Here is an 18397-nt window from a genome sequence, read left to right on the forward strand (position 1 = left end):
TTCCTTTTCTGTATCCAAATCAGGAATACCAGTTTGGCTCGAGTTGAGGTCTCCAAAACATTAAGGGACCTATTCAGTCTGCTAAGAGTGACAGAAGGGATTCTCCTCTCCTCCTCTCCTCTCCCCTCCCCTCCCCTCCCCTCTCCTCTCCTCTCCCCTCCCCTCTCCTCCTCTCTCTTCCCTTCCCTTCCCCTTCTTCCTTCCCCTTCCCTTCCCTTCTCTTCTCTTCCTCTCCTCTTCTCTCTCTCTCTCTCCTCCTCCTCCTCCTCCTCCTCCTCCTCCTTCTTCTTCTTCTTCCTCTCTGTGTCTCTCTGTCTGTCTGTCTCTGTCTCTCCTATTCAAGTAGAAGCTACCACTCATGACCAGGCTGGAAATGGGCCTTTCTCCTACTTACAGGTGTGATCCTGGGAATTCATGTTAACCATTGTCTATTTTTCTGTTAAAACTTTTATATAAATTCTGGTGTGGTAAATATCAGTGTCCTGGCTTGTCATTCGTGATTACACACAAGGCTGTTCTTTTTCTCCCATTGGTTAATTTCATAATTCTCCACTCATTAAACAAATTGCTTGATATATGACAGTTTTGTTTCTAATTTAACAACTATTGTTTAGGTTTCTTTGAGGTGGAGCATAGAAAAATAATTTAATCACTTATCCACATATATTAGACTTTAAAAAAAAATAAAAGAAAAATACAGTAGGTGTCAACTCTGCGTGTTGTAAGCAAAGCACAAAATGCATAAACGGTTTTCCTAAGAAGTCTATCAAGCTTGAACTACCAACCACCTAAAGCTACAAGTCTGAGATCTCGTAAATATAGTATTTGGGGAGGTAAAGCGGTGTTACTAGCTCCTCACTAACTCACAGAAACTACTTTCGAAAAGGCTGTTCCGGAACACGTCCCCAGTTGCGCTGGGGGCCCACAACGGGCGGCACAGCAGGAAGCTGACGGTTCCTTTGGAACAGGTCACCCGGGAAGCGAAGGCGGGACTTCCGAACCAGTTCCTCCTGCTCGCCCACGGGATTCTCCCTCTGAGCATGCGCCGTGGTCAGCTTCCCCGTGGCCCTGGCAACCGCCAGGCCCCGCCCTCCGGTGTTCTGCGGAAAGCGCTCCGGGGGGGAGCGCGTGGAGCGGAGGCGGTACGGACCGAGAGTTGAGCGTGGTGCAGGTCGGCATCCCCTCGGGTCGGGTGGCTCGGGCCGGACGCCGGCCAGGCCCAGCGGAGGTCTCACTGCGGGCTAGTGCTGCGTGTGGCGTGCCCGTGGGGGCAAGACTTGAGTGGTCTGGGGCCTAAATGAAGCCTTATTAGGCTTCCCGAGTCGGCGTTGCTCACTCCTGGCAAGGCCAGCTCCCTGTGAGCACCGATCTGTAATTCAGGCTTTGGCGTGGTTTCGGCATGGTCGCGGGAAAAGGAAACCAGATGTGTGCTGTTACCGTCAGCCGATAAGCAGACGCGTTTCTTGTGTGTCTATTTCTTGGGAATGTGAGACAAGTATAGTAACACTTTGCGTTGCTAGTTCCACGAGGTTGGGTAAGGATGAAGAGCCCAAGATTGCAGCATTTCAGGGCTGTTTATGATTGAACTCCAAATGCAAAAATTTCCAAGACATTTCGCCTGTCATATAATGTGTTCTGTGGGAAGGGAGTCAAGTTCTGTGTTTAAAAAATGGCGGTGGTATCTTGGATGTTTAAAAAAAAGGGGGGGGGGGGCGAGAGGGATATTGTACCTCATCAAATTATACGATCAGTTCTTAGTACTTCACAAGCAAATATTGAAAACAGTCTTATCTGGTCCTGAATTTGTCCACAATTCAAAATAGGAGAAATTTAAAGAATATTCCCTTGGGAGGCAAATCAGCTTAGTGTGTTGGAAAAAGTAGCCTTGTTCCGCCGATCTGTGTAGTGCCCCAAAGTTGAGTAGAAAGATAAGTCCTGGATGCCTTCTACAGAGTGGTTTCAATTTAGTTGATAAGTATTTGAATCTATCTAAAAAAAATCAAGAATAGGTAAATCGGAAAGAGTTGTACTTTTGCCTCATTGAAAAGTGCCTCCAAATGAATATGTTTGTCCATATCAAATATGTGGACCCAGGGATAAGTAGTCAGAAGTGTAAAAGATTGTCTTTGTGTGAGTTTATAACTGAGTTAGAATCTGACTTTGAGCCTAAAAATAGATGTTATGTGCAAAGCAGACAGGATGAAACTGCATAAGTATCATTATTTTTAGAGAAATTGAGTGGAAAAAAAAGTTTTTCAGCCCAATTTGCAGAGTAGACCATCAGGATGCTAGTTATTTGCCCTAGGAACCGCCCTTGTTTTCTAATTCTTTACAACTCTCCCCCACCCAACTCCAGCTGCATCGCCCTGCACGTATTTGATGTTAAGTATAGGTATACTTACATGCATCTATGTCCTTGTTGTCATTGATTGTTATTATATACTACTGGAGACAATGTCAGAATCCACAGGCTGACAATTCAGTCACAAAATTGTCCCAGCCTCTTCCAAGTCACACACTGAACCATCAGAATTCCCTTCCAACTAGCTACAAGCTGAGAGTCCTTCATCCCCTCTTCAAATGCATTTGATTTGCTTGTGTGGCCCACAGATCTCAGGGGACACTATGCTTGCATTTGATGGTTATTATAAAGGCGATTTTAACAGATTTAAACATACAGGCAGGTGGAGTAGGTAAGGGACTAGAGCACAGGTGCTTCCTCCCTGTGCAGCCGAGGTGGGCTTCCTTACAGTGAGCGGATGCCCTTGCATCATCAACTGTCCAGAAGCTACCGGAAGTCCTGATGGGGTTTTAGAGAGGGTTTTATAGGCTTACTTGCTAACCGAGTGAAAGGAAATCCTCAGGGCCTGTCAGGTTCTTTGGCTTTCCTCCCTCCAAGGGAGGAAATAAGGCAGAATCCGGTATTCATCTACTGTTATACTGGGACAATTTAAGTTGAACTTTCTATTACCCCTCCTCAGAAAGGAGTTTTAAGTCAGAAATCCAGGGAAAAAAGAAAAGTGTGTGTGTGTGTGTGTGTGTATTCACAATACCCAACTGATTTTACTCATACCATTATAGACTTTTATGTTTTATTTAGATTTATCATGAGTGTTGGTGTCATAGGATGCCAATTCAATTTATATAGTTGAACGTATTTCTGTACAATAGTAACAGAAAGTCTTGTATTATTAATATTTTAAATCAAAATTACTATATTTGGGACAAAATGGGTACTATCAGAATGGATTGTCAATGTCTAAATTTTATATGTGAAATCATTTTAATATAGACATTTCCATTTTTTAATGAAAGAGTAACTGAAATTGCTTTTTTGAGTTGGTTTTTAATTTTGTATTTTCAAGCATATCAATTTAGTGGGTTTTGAACTTATTAATATCTGTTGATAAGTACTAAAGCTAACTGTAACATACTGGGCAATTTTATTTGTAATGACAGTACAATGTTGACATTTCATTCCTTCTCATTTTAATTTTTGCAGTGTACCTATGATACATGCTTTAGAAACAGAATATTTTGGTTCAAAGGGAAAATGGCTCTCAGTCCATCTGTAGTTCCTCAAGAAAGTAAAGAAGATAATGCAAACTGTGTAGAAACAAAACCGTCACAAACCACTTCCATTGCTTCAGAAGACCCCCTTCAAAACTTATGCTTAGCGTCTCAGGAAGTGCTGCGTAAGGCTCAACAAAGTGGGAGGTCCCGGTGTCGCCAATGTGGTGGCTCAAGGATGTTCTACTGCTACACATGCTGTGTCCCAGTGGGAAACGTGCCCACCGAGCAGATCCCATGTGTGCAGGTAAGAGGCTCGTGGGAAAGAAGAAAAATGCACTTAAAAAGAGACCATCTGTGTGTGTGTGTGTGTGTGTGTGTGTGTGTGTGTGTGTGTGTGTGTGCACATATATACACCGCTCCAGCACCTTGCCTGCCTGCTGTTATGCTCTCTGTTATGATCACAGACTCCAATGCTCTGAAAAAAGAAATGTAGATCAGAAAGAAAAAGTTATATTTATAGAGCTACTGTTTTGATAGAAATTTAACAACAGGATTATTTCCCAAATCATTTGCTTTGCCTACCACTTGTTAGAAGTACGTAAGAAAGGATTTGAGCAACTGTATAGTTTTCTAAAGTATATTTACTTTATTTGCCTGCATATAAAATTTAATATGAGAAATAGAAAATCTAGACGATCTTGTTTCTAAATTCTACTTCAGTTTTAAAAAAACGTTCAGCCTGCTTGGGAGTAAGGAGTAAGTCTCTCTTAATCCTAAAATCGTCTGGACCATTGTGATTTAAATGAAAATGGTCCCATCAACTCGTATAGTTGAATACTTGGTCCCCAGTTGGTGGAAATTTTTGGGAAGGTTTAGGAGGTGTGGTCTTAGCAGAGGAAATGTGTCACTGGGGGTTGGGGGACAGGCTCTGGGGTTTCAAAAGAGCAATTACCAGTGCTCTCTTTCTGAATCACGGTTGTGTCTCAGGATATACGCTCTAAACTACCGCTCCAGCACCATGCCTGCCTGCCTGCTGTCATGCTCCCTGCTATAATGGTCATGGAATCTAATGTTCTGAAACTGTTATTCCAAAATAAACTTTTTTTTTGTAAGTTGCCTAAGTCATGGTGTTTTGCCACAGCAATAACTAAGAATAAATCAGACATACCTTTATTTGATGCAGAATTTGAAAACTATAAGACTTGAATAAAGATTACAAAAAACATCAGAAGGGAAAAGAAAACCTCAGCCTCAGCAGCCCTGTTTGAAAGGCTTTGCTTTGGGACAAGCACTTGTGCCTTCCTCCTGGTGGTGCTTTAATATAGCTGAGTCTCTTGTCAGAAACATGGCCATCAGAGAAAAATTGGTCATCCTGTTGTATATTTCAAAGTAGAGTATCTCTTCCAAACTTCCCTCTGGTCTAGTCAATACTGTAGCGTTTACTCTCCCATGGCAGTATTTAATGTGGTTTGCCTGTCAGATGTATATGTATATGAACCAGTGCACAAATGTAAATTCCCATTGTTTGGTGTGCCCTGGTATCACACTGCCAGTAGCTGCAGACTTGCTCATTGAGAACTGGTGATATTCTAGGTTGGGTCCTGAGGTCATGGGTTATGTATAATTGTCTTATAACTGGAGATTTTAGTTCATAAAACTTCCTTTTTAGTCACTTTAAATTAGTCTACGTGATTTGAAATTTTCATTAATAACATTGATTCTGTGTTCTTCGGTCTTGCTTGTTTTTTATTCTTTTTTAAAAAAAATCAATTCTATGTTCTTGATGTAAAGTTGGTCAGAAGTATTAATCTTAGCCTGTACTCTAACTCTACTCATCATCTTGTTAGATAGTCAGTTCTTGTAGGAGTAGAAATCTTTGTCCTGATCTTTGTCATTCCTCTTTCCCACTTCCCAGGGCCTAAGATAAAGCTGACCTGGTATTTAGAGGCCCTGGTAAAGGGAAGCGAATTACAGCTGAGGCAGTGCTGTGAGGAAAGTCTGGGGCAGTGCTCATTCAGGAGCAGACCTGTGTAAAATAATCCCCGAACTGCCTACTTAAATGGTAAATTTCCTACCGTTAGAAATCATCATGTTGGTTTTATGTGATTGGCCCTATGGCCTAAATGATGACTGGGGGAGTGGAGATGAAAGGGGAGTAGTGGTGCTTGCAGTCCTAATTGGGAAGTGGGGAGGCTGTTGGAAGTGTGCATTTGTGCCTGCATCCCTCTGAGGTATACTGTTTATAACATCTTGTCCTCACATCATTGTCCAGAAAGGAAAAGAACGGAAACTTGGTTTACTTATGGTGTGCAGCAACTGCTCCTTTAAAAAATGGCCTTGGGGCACCTGAAGGGTCAGTCTCTCCCTTTAGGCCCTCTGTCAGTGTCCACAGGGCAAACTCTCTCTCCTAATGCAGTTCCTCTCCAGGTTCTGAAAGGAAGGCTCTCTCTTCAAGACCCCACCATGCTGCCTCTTGTGTGTGCTCTATCTCAGTTAATGCTGCCCACTTTGGAGGCCCAGTCATGGCCCCTGTTACCTTGAGACTGCCTCTCTAAGTAATCTCATCTTGAAGTGGGTGTGGTGAACTGAGAACGAATGATAAGCATTATCTTTATGCATGTCAAAGTAATTATTTTGAGTTAAAGACACCAGGTGGAAAGATATTTTATTATTCCATTTATATAAGACTGCAGAAAAAGTAACTTGAAGTGACAGCCAGCCTGTGGGAAAGGAAGAGGATGGGCTACTAGAAGACCTTTGGATAGTGGTGGATCCTTATCTTGATTGTGGTAACTAGTTCACAGGTATAATATATACCAAACCTATTAGAATGTTGACTAAGCACATGTGTGGTTTAAAACAAGAAACACAATTTTATGTTCCAGAGTAAAATAGCTGCCTTCTAGGACCTGGTCATAGAGCTCCTACCTTCTTTGTATGAAGTGGGGGTCTTAGAGATGGTAGATGTGCCTACCAAGCAACAGAGTTGGAAACAGAGAAACTGAAATAGTAAAAACATTTTAGTTCAAGAAATCCAAGATAATTGTTATTTTTGAACAGAAGCAAGACATAATATGTAAGAAAAATACTTGGGCAAGTATTTTTGAGATACAACTTGAATCAAATATAATTTTAGTGGGGTTATTTGTGATAAAGCCCTTTAAGGCTTATTCTGGTGCTAGTTTTTCTTTTTGTTTGTTTTTTTTTTGTTTGTTTGTTTTTTATTTTTTTGTGACAGGGTTTCTCTGTGTATCCTTGGCTGTCCTGGAACTCACTTTGTAGACCAGGCTGGCCGTGAACTCAGAAATCCGCCTACCTCTGCCTCTTGAGTGCTGGGATTAAAGGCATGAACCACCACGCCCGGCCTGTTGCTGGTTTTTCTATTGACAGCTTAATTGTATTGCCAAAGATCACAAAATTTCAGGTAACTTTGACTTGAAAAAAGATGTATGAGAAATAAGATTTAAATTTGAATTTTAAGTCTGAAGTATCATTTAAGCTTTCTTTCTTTCTTTTTTTTGAAAACAACATAAAATAAACCTAGAGTTCATAGGAATTATTTTTAAAATGTCCTTGGCATGGATGCTGAGATGTGCAGAACTGAGTGCATGTATGGCTTAGGTAAAGCAACCCTGGATCATTGTGTTGAGAGGGTTACACGTTGTGTGGGCAAGATCATTGCTCAGGTACATGGTCCACATTGGTAACCTGGTCTACACAGTGTAGTCTTCAGTTGTAAGTGCACTCATAGGAACTCAGTCTGAGCTGGGTGGGTTTGCTTCAGAGCTTATATTGGCACAAAATATCATAATTTTATATTATTTTGTTCCTTTGCCTTTTTGTTTTACCTTAGCTTCCATTGAAGATTGATATCATTAAGCATCCAAATGAAACAGACGGCAAGAGCACCGCTGTGCACGCAAAGCTCTTAGCGCCCGACTCTGTGAACATTTACACATATCCGTGCATTCCGGAGTACGAAGGGAAGGATCACGAGGTGGGCGCCTTGGCACTCACATCCTCATGGGATTTAGCATCTCCTTAGCAGTCCAGTGCTGTGTGTAGTTAATGGCATTGACCTTTAAATGGGGTTTCAGTCTTTGCCAGTGTCCTGCTTTTCCCTTTTCCCCCTTAGAATTCCCCTGTCTGTATTGCTTGTAGATGGTCTAATTTGATACAGACCAGGAAACTGAATTAGCTATCATTGGAATGTCTGCAAAGAAGAAGAAAAAAGACTGCCTCAGAGGAGTTTTTAGAAATTCTCACCAAATTAAGAGTTTTAGTATATAAATATTGAGCTATTTCTTAACAGCTGCTTATATGTCTTCCTTGGGCATACCTAGATTTCTAATTCATAATTCTAGTTAAAATTGTCGTTTTGGTGGGAAAACGTAGCCTTCTTATCAAAAAAGTAACTTTGTAATAGATCTCAAAAAAATAGTCTTTAGGTGCTTCTAAAACAAGCATGTTTACTTCTTTTGAGCTATATATATTTTTTCTTATTTAATATTTTAAATATGTAAATATATTTTATTTATTATTAAAATACATAAATATATATGTTGATATATATATATATTACTTTATATCTCTATATAGTTTAAACCTATTTAGAAAGTTATATTTACAAGGAATATCTGAATTTGATATAGTAATATGTTTGTGTATCCTTCTCTGGTCAGCTAAATACCATTTATTTAATTAAATAGAACACACTGCTGCATTCTTCTGTAATTTAAGACAGTTTCCCTGTGTGGCTCACACTGGTCTTTGTAAAATGGACATGGAATGTATTCATTGAGCAGTTTTCGGTGGTGGTTTTTAAAAAGCATCGTGTACTTTGTCTTTTGTCTATTTGTCTGGCCCTGACCTCGTGTCCCTGTGTCTCTAGTGCTAGAATCACAGGAGCGTAGCACCACGTCACAGAAATGAATCTGTATTTGTTTGTTTGTTTTTAAATTTGGTGAATTATTGACTTGGCTTTGTCAATTAGTGAGAAACTTGTTTTGAAGTAACTTCTCCAGGTAGTATAACATGATTACATGTTCTTAGGAATGAGCTAAAACTTTACCATATACATAAGAAAACAAATACCACAGTCAACCCAATGCTTATTTCTTTAGACACTCAGCATTTCTTTTTCTTAGAGTTCTAAGTCAGCGTTTGTTGAAGATCACAGTAGCACTTAGCTAACGTGCGTTTCTTTGTTTTAGGTTGTACTTGTTTTTCCTGGGCCTCAGTCTATCTCAATAGAAGATGTCTCTTTCCATCTACAAAAAAGGATTGAAAGTAAGGGTAGAAACAAAGCTGACAACCTTGATGTGCCACCTCGGAAACTCAAGAGGACTACGGACGAGGAAGGCTGGGATCTGCATGAGAGCACACGCCAAGGCCCCGAGTTGAAAAGAGTTGTCTTTATTGACAGCACCTGGAGCCAGACAAACCAGATCGCCTCTGATGAGCGGCTTCGGGGTGAGGATGGAGTTTGGGGACTTTCTTCCCCTGACAGCCTTTATTTAGAAAAACTTCACTTCTATGGCTCCCTCAAAAGAAAAGTTCTATTCAATGCTTGCATTTGCTCCATTTCTCATCTCCCTTTCTGTATTCTGTGTGTGTTTATGCATCTATATACATCGCTGGAGGAACCCTTTCAAAGTAAGCAGTAGGCTTTGCAAAATGGCTCTCAAAATACTGTAGATCTGTTAGAAATAAGGGCACTCCTATGTGATAAATAAAATGCCGTTGGTGCTCCTAAGAGAATCAATAGAACAATATATAACCTACAACCTGTCTTCACATCTCTCCAATGTATACAATAATGGCTTTTGTAGCACTTTCTCCTCTGACAGTATTTAAACTCAGACTTTCCGACTTTCCGATGCTTCTATATCTTTAGTTTCTTAATCTAGAGCAGTTTCCTTTTTTTTTTTTTTTTTTTTCTTAATTTAGATTTTGGTAAAGTGGGCAGGTTGGTGGACTGAATGTCTGATCATGATAAACTCAGTCTAGGTACTTTGCTTCCTATGCTCTTTAGATTATTTAAAATGTACATGGATGTATGTGTGCCTGTGTGCACATGTGCATGTAGGAGCCCATGGAGGCCAGAAGAGGGCATTGGATCCCCTGGAACTAGAGTTACAGGCAGTTATGAGCTTTCTGTGTGGGTGCTGGAAACCAAACTTGGGTCTTGCACATGAGCAGGAAGTGCTATTAACTACTGTGCCTTACCCCAGCCTCATAGTTAGGATACTTTAAAGTAAGAGGAAATGCAGGCTTTTCTGTAGCTGGCCCACTTTGTGTTTGTTGTTTGTTGTCATTATTGATAGTAGGTCCTTTCCCTGAAGTTCATTAATTGTTTGTTTGAGCACGTAGTGTATGTTGAACTCAAGTTTTATACTTACTTACTGTTGAGTTCAGTCAGGAGACATAAAACAAGCTGTCTCCTTATTTAACTAGGACTACTTGATTAGTGTGATGATTGCTAGATCTTTGCACCATAAAAGTTTATATTCCTTTAGTATACAGGAAAATAATGCTTCCAGGCTACAGATGTCCTCAACAGAGCTTAGTATTACCGGATCATTGCTTCAATCAGTCATTACATTGAGAAACATGATATGGTGACAGTTTAGTTATGTTACTTCTTCCTGTGTTAATTGGCCCTTTTAACACTGGCCTCAGGAGTTTGTAGTAGTACTGGCCTCAGTAGATGAGCAGGATATCTCAAACCTACTTCGACTTTCTTCCTGCTGCAAACTTGGGTTCATCGTTCTCTTAAAGACCCACGGTTCAGTTTACTAGGATCTGATATTAGAAGCTGAGTTGTGTCAGTTGATTGCTACATTCCATTTCTTTGGTAGACAGAGCCAAAGAAATAAATATGTGTGCATATTGTGAGTTCACAGTGGTAGTCTCAATTCACTTTAATATTACAGGAATTTCATTTGTTTAACTTCCATTTCTCTGTCTTTCATAAGAAAAAATTCCACATGCCTATGTGTTTATATGTGTATGTGATGCATGTGTATATGTGTCTGTACGTGTGCTTATGTATATGTAGGCGCATGCATGCTACCTACTATATGTGGTGTTCAGAGAATAATGTTGATTGTCATTCCTTGCCTCCCACCATGCTTCAAAAAGAGCCTCTTGCTCACTACACCAGACGAGCCAACTCACAGCTTTTGAGTATCCTCCAGTCACCACCTCCATCTCACCAAAGGGGTCGGCATTGTAGCTGTGCTTCTTCCTGTGCCTTTCCATGGATTCTGGGATTGACTCAGGTCGTCAGGCTGTTGTGCAACAAGTGCGCTGCTCACTGGGCTGTCTCCGGGCCCTGCATGCCGTTTCTGCCTGAATGATATGCTGAGCTCCCAATAACAGCTTAAGTTCCTTTACTTGCCTGTGAACACAGCTGTAGTATGCAGTCTAGGGGCTCATGTTGTTTCTATTGTTTCTTTGTACCTTCCTCAGTGCTTCAAGCATTCTCTGGTTTCTCCAAAAGCTTTTAAGATTTTCCCAGTAATTGAACAGCCTCATGATCAGAAGGCAAGAGAACTACTCAGTTGGTATTGCATGGTTGCCAAAAGGTCCCTCAAGAAAAGGCATACTACAGTCTGTTAATCAATTCCAAGTTAAAGGAAGTACAGAGTACATCACACTGACTTAGCTAACTTGTTAGCTAATGGAATAGTTTGTACCAGTGGGCGGTAAGACTTTGAAGACTTCATGGCTGCGGTTTACATGATGATCCATGCTGCCCTGTGCTTTGGATGAACAAGAAATCATAGTTGCCACAGCCCCTCGGTCCCCTTAGTGCAGCAAGTCACTCCTCAAAAGTTTGAAGATTTGTCTCGGATATTTTTCTTATTACTACCTTATATGGTAATCACTAGGTTCAAATGAAAGAACACAAGTAAAAGTCCTTGAAAAACCTATAAATAGAATTATTCTGCTACTATTCAAAGTCAGCTTGTTTAGGTTTGCCTAAAATGAAATTTGTACAAAAGATTTGTTACTCCTTTCCATTTCTCATCAAAAGCATGCATTTCACTTCTGTGCTAGTTTATAACCATGAAAAGCAAATCCCTACAGGTCCTAATTAAGTTCCTGCTTCCTCTGCCTCCTCAGGAATAATTGGGGGACTCTTTCTCAGTCTGGTGACCTTACTTCATACAGTGTTCTCCAATTTCATGTATTTTTCTGCAATTTTCAAAATTTTAGTATCTACTTACAGCCATATAGAATTCCATGGTATAGTTACTATATTTTCCTGTTGATAACCATGTAGGCTGACTTCATTTCCTCACTATTGTGTACACAGCAGTGATGAAGGGGATGAGACTCTCCATGGTGTGATAAGAAGCCTCCTGAGTGTATTTCCAGGGCTTCTATAGTGAGACTGTGTGTTAGTTCCATTGTTAGTGTTTTGAGGAACCTCTACAGTGACTCCCGAAATGGCTACACAGTTTACATTCTCACTAGCAGTGAATAAAAGGTTTTCCCCCAACTCCCCACCTTGTGGTGATCTCTCACTTCATTGGTCAATTTATTTCTAGGCATCTAAGTTGCTTTGGTTTGGTTTTTGAGGCAATTACAGTGTCACATTTTTCCCTGACTTCTTTCTCTGCAAGTCCATTATTGGTGCATATTAAAGCTACTGGGTTTTGTATCCTTTGCTGAGCATGATAATCAGGCCCAAGAGTTTTCTAGTGGAGTCCATGCAGTGTTTTAAGTGTAGAGTCACATTGTCTGTAAGAAGCAATAGGCTAATTTCTTCTTTCCGATTCTTATCCTCCCTGTCTTTCTCTGATCCTACTGCTTTAGCTAAAACTTCCAGAACTATATAGAATAGGAGTCAGGGGAATGGGCACCCTTGTCCAAGATTTTAGAAAAAAGGCTCTGCTTTCCTTGTTTAGTGTGTTGGTTATAGTTTGTCGTGTGTCAATTTTATCATGTTGTGGTATGCTCTGTCCATTCTTACTTTCTTGTGGACTTTTATTATGAAGGCATGTTGAAAATAGTTAGGGGAAATGTTGAAATAGTTAGTTTAGTAAAGAGATTCTCTTCTATGAACCATGACTTCACTAGCCCTGGAAAGATGACTAGGTTTTAAATATCAGGCATGATTTCCCACTTTAGTGGGTTTAGTTAAGTCTGAATAGATAGCTGTTGGTTACCACCAGGACATAGGTGTCACTACTGTACCCTTAGGATATTGTGCTGTGCTGGTCGTTGTTGTAGTTCGTAGGCATCATAGCTAGGTAGGACTATGGGTTGCTTCCCTCTTTTGGAAGCATACATGGTGCCTTCTGGTACCAGGAAAGCTAGTCTTCAAGGAAGAAGCTTTTAAGCCTGCTCTGGGCACACTGTTTGAAGTACATGGTGTCTTTAGCAGTAACGTCTTGCCTTCTGCCTCTGGGGAGCAACCAAGGGTAGTAATAATACCTATAATATTTTTGAGTCTCATAGACAACATAACTCAAAACAGGGCTTCTCCTGCCTGATGTTGGGGGTTTTGTTAGATCTTTGGCTCTTGAAGGGAGTTATCAACCCAGATGAGAAAATTTCATATCAAGTATGTATGTATATTTATATACCTACTTATATATGTTATAGTATGAATCCTTATGACTTGTTTAGGCATCTTTACAGTTATTTCCCCTTCCTCCCTCCCTGTCTGCATTTGTCTCCCTCCTCCTCTCTGGTGAGAGACCTTTAAAAAAGAGTAAATAAAGATGACAACTATTTCAGGAATAAAACCATTTTATCCAATAAATTAAATCCTTTGTGCAAATGGATAATGAAGTTCTGTCAACAAGTCAGAACTTGAAAAGAAGCTGTTAGATAGAAAAGAGCAGGAGAGGTAGAAGCCTCTCTAGACAGTTGTAAGTGTGTCCTATAAGCTATGAGCCTTGGGGAGATTACGTGTGCACATGATCCCATTCTGTGCCGTGCATATGCCCTTTCTATATGTACCTCCGTTTATTAAAATAATACCCTGCCTACACTTGGAATAGAAGGAACTTACTGTACTTTAAAAAATATCCTTGAAGCAATTAAATCATCACTGTTTATCAACACATATTATTGTACCAGTTATTGTTATTGTTCTCAATAATAATGTGATTGAGACATAGTCACATGTTCCCTCTTTTGTTTGTTTGGCAGAGTTATTACAAGTTGAACTGAGAACAAGAAAAACTTGCTTTTGGCGCCATCAAAAAGGGAAGCCAGATACTTTCCTTTCCACAATTGAAGCCATTTATTACTTCCTAGTAGACTACCATAGTGCCGTGCAGAAAGAGAAGTACAGAGGACAGTATGACAACCTTTTATTCTTCTACTCTTTTATGTACCGCTTGATAAAGAATGCCAGAGGCTCTGGAGAGAAGGCTAAACCGCAGCTCGTCCAGTAGTTCTGCACACCCGCTTGTCCTGGGCTCTTGCAGTCGAGCCTTGTTTACTCCGGGGTGGTAACCATGTGTTATGCCCATGAGAGAACATGGGGAAGATTCCAGCCTTGTTCGTTTTATTGTATTTTTTTAAAGGGAATTTTGAATTTGGGCAATTTTTAAGAGATGATCCTGATTGAAAGACAAATCAGAAGCTATTTGCTCAATTTGGGCATATCCCACTATACTGTACATTTTAATATGCTGTGTTACATTTATGTGATTGTAATTATATGTGATTAAAGAGTGTCTTTATCTTTTCACTTATACTCGCCCTTACCTTTCGACTTAAATGAAGTTAGAATCTGTTGGGGGGGAAAATGTAATTTGCTTAAGGTTGGTGGCAGAATTGGCAAAGGTGAGTGTGTTGCGCTGTCTCTGGAAGTGAACACTCCCTCCCACTACCTGGCCTCTGCTCTAAGAGAGAACTGTGGCATCACGTGGTCCTGCCAGAGGGATGTGCACATGACCCATTTTGGCAAATCACATGGCCCAACAGGACCAGGTCTGTTTTGATGTATGAGGTATGCTGTAGGAGATGGGATTTATTTTTCAAGAGTGAGTGATCCAGGGGTAAAATAAATCTCATTTACAATGCATTTAGAAACAAAGGTAAGTTTGACATGATTTAAGTAGGGCAAAGTCTAGATTGGGGCAGGGTGAGGAGTATGCTCAAGTCAAATCTATTGCCCAGCTCTTCAGACCATCAAAACAGTTGCAAGGTTGAAGGAAAAAGGAGGGAACAGTCTGATCACTCATTTGCCTATCTCATGGCAGCCATAAGAAAGAAGGCCCACACACTTCAGATAAGAGTATTGCACAGCCCTACAGCCAGATAGTCTCTAGTCCTGCCGAAAGCAGATACCTGTGAGAGTACAGAATTGGCTGTTTGTACTGGCTGATTTTGTGTGTCAACTTGACACAGCTGGAGTTATCACAGAGAAAGGAGCTTCAGTTGAGGAAATGCCTCCATGAGATCCAACTGTAAGGCATTTTCTCAATTAGTGATCAAGGGGGAAAGGCCCCTTGTGGGTGGGACCATCTCTGGGCTGGTAGTTTTGATTCTATAAGAGAGCAGGCTAAGCAAGCCAGGAGAAGCAAGCCAGTAAAGAACATCCCTCCGTGGCTTCTGCATCAGCTCCTGTTTCCTGACCTGCTTGAGTTCCAGTCCTGACTTCCTTTGGTAATGAACAGCAGTATGGAAGTATAAGCTGAATAAACCCTTTCCTCCCCAACTTGCTTCTTGGTCATGATGTTTGTGCAGGAATAGAAACCCTGACTAAGACAGCTGTATTGTCCTATTTCTCTTTGGTGTGATAGACCCCCTGTGTCATGGCCCATGAGCCCCTTTGTTACTTTGAAATACCTTTCACTCTGACTGCATCATCAACACTTCCAAGATGCTGTATTTCTGTTTTTGTGGTTTGGCTGTTGACATATAAACATACATGGCTATGCTAGCCTGCTGGAGCACACAAGATTGCCTTTACCCATCTGCCTCTGGACTTCTGTGTAGGTCAGCTGACAAGACAGCCACCTCCCTGATTCCTGCCACTCTTGCAAGGTTTGTGTTATGGCACTGACATTTAACTCTAATTCTTTAACAGTATTATTGTGCCAGTAGACAGCCCATCTTTGGGCACTGTATCAGATGCAGCTCAAGCATCCAGGAATGGTTTTAGCCCCATTATTTCTTAGGCTCTGTCCTAGCTCCCTTCTTCTGCACTTGTGTGATCGCCACAGCAGGCTTGCAAGATTCCCTGCAGCTGCCCAAAGGGTTTTGGGAAGTAATCTGCAGTGTTAGTGAAACTAACTAGATCAGTGTCTGGTAACTAACTAGATCAGTGGATACATATTCCTCCACATGAAAAATGGAAGGAAAAGCATGGAATACGGAGGAAAAAGAGAGTTTGCTATCTCCCGAAAGAATGTATTTATTCAAAAATACAGTCCTCTCCTTTAGAGGACTGTTTCCAGGCACTAAGCCTGCTCATCCTGACATGACCGCTTGGTTAGGCAAGCATACTTGCCAAGAGACTGACACTGTCGCTTCATGGCCTGCATGCCACAACAGCAGATGCTCTCCAGTAAATTGTCAGTTTGCATTTGGTTTCCATCCTTGCTAGTTTCTCTTCCTTCTTCCAGCTTTACCACCCAGGAGCATTCTAATAAAGTTGCAAATTTAATCTACCCCCAGTCTCTTCCAGGGAAGTCAGCTCGTTTAGGTGGGATTTGATCAGAAAAGCAGACATCATTTAAAGTGTTAGCATAATCTTTAAACAAGTGTAATAAAGGAACTGGGGCTTCCTTAAAGGGACTTCTCTAAAGGTGGCATTACTGGGGGAGTAAGTCCAGTTGGCTGCGGCAAGGAACCCATGACTGACTGCAGAACTGTGAATCTTCAGCTCCGTCAGCCTCATAATCACTCTTCCCACATGTCTTGGCTTAGTGACAGGTCCTTCTCGACCCATTTGGAAGCCTTAAAGAAGAATTAAAGGGACTTTGCTTGGCTGCTGCTTTGATGCCATGTTAATTTGGTCTTTGTCCCAGGTCTATCTTTAATAACCACATGTTATTTGATGAAGAAGATTTCATTTCTGATCCCAAATTCTGTCCTGTCCTTCCACTGAATTACATCTGTATACCACCATCTCTGTGAATCTCTGTCCTTACAGTGCCTTATCTGATGACGTTACCTTAGGAAAAGTGATGTCTTTCACATTATGGAAGAATGATGTATCAATGTTTGGTCTCCAGATACTAATGGTTAATTGGCTCCAGTGAAAAGTATTGCTAATCATTTGGTGAACTTTAATTGAAGACCACACCTAAAACAATCACTGCCCATTCATAGGAATCATTTATCACCAGTGGATACATATTCCTCCACATGAAAAATGGAAGGAAAAGCATGGAATTCGGAGGAAAAAGAGAGTTTGCTATCTTCCAAAAGAATGTATTTATTCAAAAATACACTTTGGTAGTATGTAATTTAAAAAAAGATCCTAGAAATTGAGGAACTGCTGAAGTAATTCAATTAAGTTGGAAGGTAAAATATCAGAATAGAACATTCTAATTTCTAAATACTTAATGTTAGTCTTGTTAAAAGTTGTAATTGAGACCACGGAGTACCTGTATATTACTGAATTAAGCACACAGGACAACTTGAAATGCAAAGATGTCAGTGCTTTGACTAGCTAGACACTTTGTTGGAAAAGGTTGGAGACTACATACACGGCAGTAGTAAGTTCACAAAAAATTAAGCAACAGCAGGTGGTAGGAAAATCCAAATACCTTGTTAATCAGTTCATACATTCAGGTTATTTGAGCTTCCTGAGATTGTTGAGAGAACCCAAAGCCCTCAAATTATTTTTAATTAAAAATATGGACCATCTAGAGACTGCCGCACCTGGGAATCCATCCCATAATCAGCCTCCAAACGCAGACACCATTGCAGACACCAGCAAGATTTTGCTGAAAGGACCCTGATATAGCTGTCTCTTGTGAGGCTATGCTGGTGCTTGGCAAACACAGAAGTGGATGCTCACAGTCAGCTATTGGATGGAACACAGGGTCCCCAATGGACGAGCTAGAGAAAGTACCCAAGGAGCTGAAGGGGTCTGCAACCCTATAGGTAGAACAGCATTATGAACTAACCAGTACCCCCAGAGCTCGTGTCTCTAGCTGTGTATGTAGCAGAAGATGGCCTAGTTGGCCATCATTGAGAAGAGAGGCCCCTTGGTATTGCAAACTTTATATGCCCCAGTACAGGGGAACACCAGGGTCAAGAAGTGTGAGCGGGTGGGTAGGAGAGCGTGTGTGTGTGTGTGTGTGTGTGTGTGTGTGTGTGTGTGAGGGTATAGGGGACTTTTGGGATAGCATTTGAAATGTAAATGAAGAAAATACCTAATAAAAAATTGGAAAAAATATGATTATTGTGTGGATGTGTATGATTTGTAAGGGTGAGGTTATGTGCCTTGGCATGTGCACTTAGAGGTCAGAGGTTACCCTTGTGGAGTCTGCGGATTGAAGGCTAGCTTGGTCAGATCATTGGTTTGAGCTCTGAGCATCTTTACCTAGTAAGCTATATCTCACCAGCCCCCCAGATGGTTTTTAATCATAACATTTCATATCCTTTGAGACTCTAGAAAAGTTTTATTTTACATGTTGGTTATGGTAAGTACTATATAGTCACTACATATTTATGGTAGAATATTGTGTCATGGAGAAATTTGACTCAGATGTTATGTTTATATCTTCAATTGACTGATTAATGTCAAGAAGTATGTTTATTCAGTAATTCTGTCACTAGAATTAATTAACTAGCAAGTCAGCAAGACAGTTTTGGCTATCTTTGCTGGTTTGCTTGTTTGTTTGTTTGTCTGTGAGACACGATCTCACTCTAGCCCAAGCTATCCTGGAAATCACTG

General features: G+C 40.8%; 2 protein-coding genes across 8 annotated transcripts in view; one reads left to right on the plus strand and one right to left on the minus strand.

The window, feature by feature from the left end:
* The window catches only part of Fam227b (family with sequence similarity 227, member B), a 168681-nt gene extending 167571 nt beyond the window's left edge, over positions 1–1110 (minus strand). For 2 of the 3 annotated variants that reach the window (XM_006500349.2, NM_029455.3), the window contains exon 1: positions 868–961. Coding sequence is in view for 1 of the 3 variants with exons in the window: in XM_006500348.4 (XP_006500411.1) it covers positions 868–1042 (175 nt within the window). In the remaining 2 variants the exon portion in view is untranslated. Of the gene's footprint in view, positions 1–867 lie in introns of all 3 variants that reach the window. The other variant, XM_006500348.4, reaches the window with a different exon arrangement.
* Dtwd1 (DTW domain containing 1) lies at positions 1042–14234 on the plus strand. Of its 5 annotated transcripts, none has more exons than NM_001355583.1 (5): positions 1098–1534; positions 3503–3817; positions 7367–7510; positions 8727–8985; positions 13684–14234. In NM_001355583.1, exons 2-5 carry the CDS (start codon positions 3554–3556, stop codon positions 13929–13931), a joined length of 915 nt encoding a protein of 304 aa, NP_001342512.1. In that variant the 5' UTR covers positions 1098–1534; positions 3503–3553; the 3' UTR covers positions 13932–14234. The 5 variants fall into 5 exon arrangements, with proteins under 5 accessions (XP_006500195.1, NP_001342512.1, NP_081257.1 ...); NM_026981.2 differs by having other exon boundaries at positions 1098–1171; XM_006500130.2 differs by having other exon boundaries at positions 1136–1465.
* Positions 14235–18397: the final 4163 nt, after the last annotated feature.

This window comes from Mus musculus, chromosome 2, assembly GCF_000001635.26.
Source record: "Mus musculus strain C57BL/6J chromosome 2, GRCm38.p6 C57BL/6J".
Classification (NCBI taxonomy): Eukaryota; Metazoa; Chordata; class Mammalia; order Rodentia; family Muridae; genus Mus; species Mus musculus.

Excerpts from the sequence above, each read along its gene's own strand:
- Dtwd1 (NM_001355583.1), top strand. The coding sequence starts at position 3,554 with ATGGCTCTCAGTCCATCTGTAGTTCCTCAAGAAAGTAAAGAAGATAAT. Across the intron at positions 3,818-7,366 it reads AGCAGATCCCATGTGTGCAG|CTTCCATTGAAGATTGATAT; the intron begins GTAAGAGGCTCG and ends GTTTTACCTTAG. Across the intron at positions 7,511-8,726 it reads ACGAAGGGAAGGATCACGAG|GTTGTACTTGTTTTTCCTGG; the intron begins GTGGGCGCCTTG and ends TCTTTGTTTTAG.